Genomic DNA, 4772 nt, shown 5'->3' with positions numbered 1-4772 from the left:
GAAGCTCTCGATTTACTGGTCAATCTACATTCTGACTCTCACCTATGGTCATGAGCTTTGGGTCATGACCGAAAGGGCAAGATCCTGGATACAGGCGGCCAAAATGAGCTTTCTCCACAGGGTGGCCGGGCGCACCCTTAGAGATAGGGTGAGGAGCTCGGTCACCTGGGAGGAGCTCAGAGTAGAACCGCTGCTCCTCCACATCGAGAGGAGCCAGCTGAGGTGGCTCGGGCATCTGTTTCGGATGCCTCCTGGGCGCCTTCCTAAGGAGGTGTTCCGGGCATGTCCCACCGGGAGGAGGCCCCGGGGAAGACCCAGGACACGCTGGAGGGACTATGTCTCTCGGCTGGCCTGGGAACGCCGCGGCATTCCCCCGGAGGAGCTGGAGGAAGTGTCTGGAGAGAGGGAAGTCTGGGCATCTTTGCTTAGACTGCTGCCCCCGCGACCCGGTCCGGGATAAGCGGAGGAAAATAGATGGATGGATGGAAGAACATACCTTATACATTTGTCCAGGTACCAGCAGCCCACCCTCTATTGCAGCTACACCTGTTCCTGCTCTGCCTCCAACAATCGCAGTGAACAGCTACCCCTCTGTGCCAGCTCCGCCCAGTGGCCAATCAGCAACTGAAACCCTTTACACCAACGGGGTTCATGCCTATCAAGGTACAGTCATCACATCCTCAGTAAAACGTTGCTGTGTTCCTGTCATAAAATATTTCTCCACAGTGTCCTGCTTTGATATGAGGGTCTATTTAAGGGAAAAATGAAATTAAGCAAATGCACTAAGTGTTGTTTGGAGCATGCTGATTTGCCCCAAGTAGCATTTAAGATGTTTTTTGTGCATACAGTAGTTGATGATGATATGCTTACTGTGTCACAGCTCAGAGTCCTGTCCTAGACCCCCTGCAGCAAGCTTATACAGGGATGCAGCACTATACAGGTGAGCCTCAGTCACAGTGCTGACTCTGTTATGGATGTGTCCAATATTAATTTATAAACTGTGACATAGACTGTCATTTATTTTAGGAAATGCATTGTTATGTATGTCTTGATTCTGCCACTGATAATAAGCTGCATGTATTATGTGTGCAATCAGTGTTTGAAGGAGAAAAGGAAAATGTACTAATTTTAGAGACAACAAATAATATCAGAAATACTATTTTTTTGTTTAAATAAAATTTGGTTGCTGGGCTTTTTTAAAGTTTCTAGAATTAGCTTTTCAATCTGTACCATAATGCAGCATTATGTAACTTAATTCGATGCAGCTAGCTACATTACCTTTGCACTCCCCGACTATCCAGCGCTGCATGTGTAATATCGAAATTTACACATGCACATATATTAGAAAATGTAAATAACTTGCAGCTCTTTAGAATGAGTCATACATCACAAGCAATATGCAAAACACCTCCCAGTTTGAGCCAGTCTGTAGGTGGTGGGACTGCAGCTCTGTCAGATAGATGTTCTTTATAGGAAAAAACAACTGGTTTGCAGTTCTGTGCCTGCCTCGTCACTGTTCTCTGCTCACCTGTTCCTGCTGTCCATCAGCCACCTACCCTGCTGCCTACAGTTTGGTGGGACAGCCATTCCCGCACGCCGCAACAGCTGCAGCAACGAGAAGGTAAACATAAATGTGGAATAATCATAGCTTAGATAAACATCCCAGTGTGTTGAACTGTTTTACTGTCTTTGTAGGAGTACCTTGGTTTCCAGACATTGTATGAAAATGTATTAGCAGACTTTTAAAACATACTTGGATCATATAATTGATCACTGTGAAGATAAAGTCTGCATTAATATTGACTAAGGCTGAAATTAAGAATTATTTATGATTGTTATTTATATTATTATTGCCATTATCAACTAATCAGTCCATTTTTAAAAACTATTTGATTAATTCTTTAACCTGTAAAGTCCCAGTACATAAGGAAAAATACCCATCACAACTTGCCAGAACTTAAGGGGACATTTTCAAACGTCTTGTGTTGCCCATCCAAGAGTCTAAAACCTGAAAGATGTTCTTCAGATATAAAATGGAGAAAATAAGTCAATGCTCACATTGGATTAGCTGGAACCAGGATGTCTTGCTTGAAAAATGAATGAAATTATTTAAGCAGTTATCAAAATGAATCCATTAATCAGTTAATCATTCAGATCTCATCAAAACTGTATTGTTGTTATGCCAAAATTGTTATTAAGCAGTGCAGATTTTCACATCATTCTGTATTTAAAGGGCTTTACCAAGCTACAATAAAGCAACATTTGCAGTCCATGTAAGACTGAACTGGAATCAGTGGCTGTCTGGAACAGGAGGAAAACACATAAAAACATAACCCTGTATTACATGCATTGAAAATTGTGTTTTCATTTTATTGCAATATGCAGTAGTCATTAAATTGCTGACCCTAGGCAAAAATGTAAATTATAAATTATCTATATTTAGGAAACTTTGCAAACACAAATGGGTCTGTGAATCAGCTCACTAAGTTGTGTTGGCAGGCATCTATGGTTCCCTTTGGACAAAGCCACAAAGGCCGTTTTCCTGTTGCTGAGCTGAGTTAAGCTAAACGGCGGCTGACTGGTGATATTCACTGTATAGACGTGATCAATATTGTAATATAAGTCTCAGCAAGTAAAATACCAAACGATTCCTTTAAATTCCCCTTTCTCTGTGATTTTATGTCCTGCTCTGGTCTATTATTCTGCTCCTGTGCTCTGTTTTAGTTTTTAGTTGCCTGACTTGTCATATAAAGCACCTCTTGAAGAGTTATATTTTGTGAGAGTCTCCTCGCCTATCCTGTCTTGTCTAATCATGTTGCATCTGTGTGTCTGTCTTTGTGTGCAGGTCCCGAGGGTTGTAACATCTTCATCTACCACCTGCCACAGGAGTTCACCGACTCTGAGATTCTGCAGATGTTCCTGCCCTTTGGAAACGTCATCTCTGCCAAGGTCTTTGTTGACCGCGCCACCAACCAGAGCAAATGCTTTGGTAAGTCACGGTGATGGCAGAAGAGATGGTAATGTCTGCGATGGTTATTGCTACCCTGCAGATTTTACAGACTTTCTTTCATATGTGAGAAAACACATTTTCAGCATTCATGTCATTTTTAGTTTTACTTGTCTGCACTTTTCCCCCATATATTATGCTGCCATTACTGTACCATGAATGATTGTGTTTGATTATTTCACTCCACCGCGGTTTCACTCCATTCAGGTTTTGTGAGTTTCGACAACCCATCCAGTGCCCAGACTGCCATCCAGGCCATGAATGGCTTCCAGATTGGCATGAAGAGACTGAAAGTGCAGCTGAAGAGGCCCAAGGATGCCAACAGGCCTTACTGAAGGGTGAAGGAGGTGAGTTATTGAAGAGACAGGGAGGGATTGATAGGCAGCTGGAGATATGTCCGGAAGTTACAGAGACAGCGGGTGTAACTGGGGGCTCAGTGTTTAAATGGCTTTCTTTCATGTGGAACTGAAGAAGTCAATAACCCTACAGTAGATTAACTTTATTGAGGTGGCAGCACTGTAAAAATACCATCAGTCTGAAATACATTACATGGGTCAGAAGATACCTGTGCTGTGTAAATGTGAGTCACTCCGTAGGGACACAATCTTATTGAGAAGTAGATTTTTGCTCTGTCTAACCAGTGTTCTGTCGTAGGGTTGAATGCCAACTACTGTTCATCATTAATTTTTTTGTTTTACTTTTCATTTATTGTTTTTGTGCTGTGCCACATGTCATTTTTCCTGAAAAAAAACATCACACCACTGTCAAGGCTGTCCTGTCCATACATATGTCGTGGATGACGTGCGTCGCTATGGCTACGGTTGCCTAGCAACCGCTAAAACCTCCCCCCCTCCTTCTCACTGCGTTGTAAGTTAATTGGCCTTTGTTGGTTGCTGTGGCGATATTGCCTGTGGTGGTTGCCATTAGCAATTTTTATTTTGGGCCGTTGCCTTGATTCACCATGCTCAACTGCATGGCGGGTTACTGTGGCGACCATGAACTGTGTTTGGTGCGTTGTGAGTTTCCTCTTATTATTTTGTCCTGGTTTTTAATCCTTGCAAACACTGATCAATAACTGTCACTTTACCTCAGCATCTGTAAGCAATTGATTATCATGACATGTTTTTTAAGCCCTCTTAAAAGCTAAATTATCCTGTTGTCCATTAAATATTGATATATTAGATTTTTTTTATTTGACTCTTTTTTGGTTTTGATTAGTTTCCTTTTTGTTGTCTGTCATGATTATCATTCTTACACATTCCTTCTGTTTAGCTGGTTGGTGTGGTAGTTTTTGGTGAGTGCGGGGTTTTCGTTTGGTTGTAACTCAATTCCAAGTGACTTTGTGCCTGAACTTTGGTTTTTGTGAGACTGGAAATGTACTGACCGTGCCCCTGTACTGTATATTGTTGACAACACAGTATTTGTGATTGAGTCTCTATAAGCGTGTGTGCTTGCGTGTGAGACTAAGAAGTGTTTATATTTATGCAAGTTGTTTTGTATTGAGTACATATGAAAACATATTTGTGTGTAAGTGAATGTGTGTGTGTCTTGTACCGACTGAGACACTGATCTTACATTAGAAGGTTTTGGGTAAAGCTGTTTGGTTCCTGTGACACGTGCTGCTGGCTGAGGAACTGCATTCCTCTGTAGGAATTCTGGGGCCTATTACCATCAGAAATACTAGCCAAAATACTCATCCTGTTCAAATAATACAATGCAAAATGTCAACCTCATATTGTAAACAACCAGAAATTCATAGTGGCTT

General features: G+C 41.8%; 1 protein-coding gene across 1 annotated transcript in view; it reads left to right on the top strand.

Annotated features, from left to right (window-relative positions):
- Positions 1-4772, top strand: part of celf3a (cugbp, Elav-like family member 3a) — a 29203-nt gene that overhangs the window by 23434 nt on the left and 997 nt on the right. The window contains 6 exon segments of the mRNA XM_020586013.1: positions 514-663; positions 881-940; positions 1549-1594; positions 1596-1621; positions 2846-2989; positions 3215-3354. Coding sequence (XP_020441669.1) covers positions 514-663; positions 881-940; positions 1549-1594; positions 1596-1621; positions 2846-2989; positions 3215-3342 — 554 coding nt within the window. The 3' untranslated portion in view covers positions 3343-3354.

This window comes from Monopterus albus, unplaced genomic scaffold (assembly GCF_001952655.1).
Source record: "Monopterus albus unplaced genomic scaffold, M_albus_1.0 scaffold393.1, whole genome shotgun sequence".
Lineage (NCBI taxonomy): Eukaryota > Metazoa > Chordata > Actinopteri > Synbranchiformes > Synbranchidae > Monopterus > Monopterus albus.
Note: the sequence above shows the minus strand (reverse complement) of the source record. Positions and strands in the feature narration are given on the sequence as shown.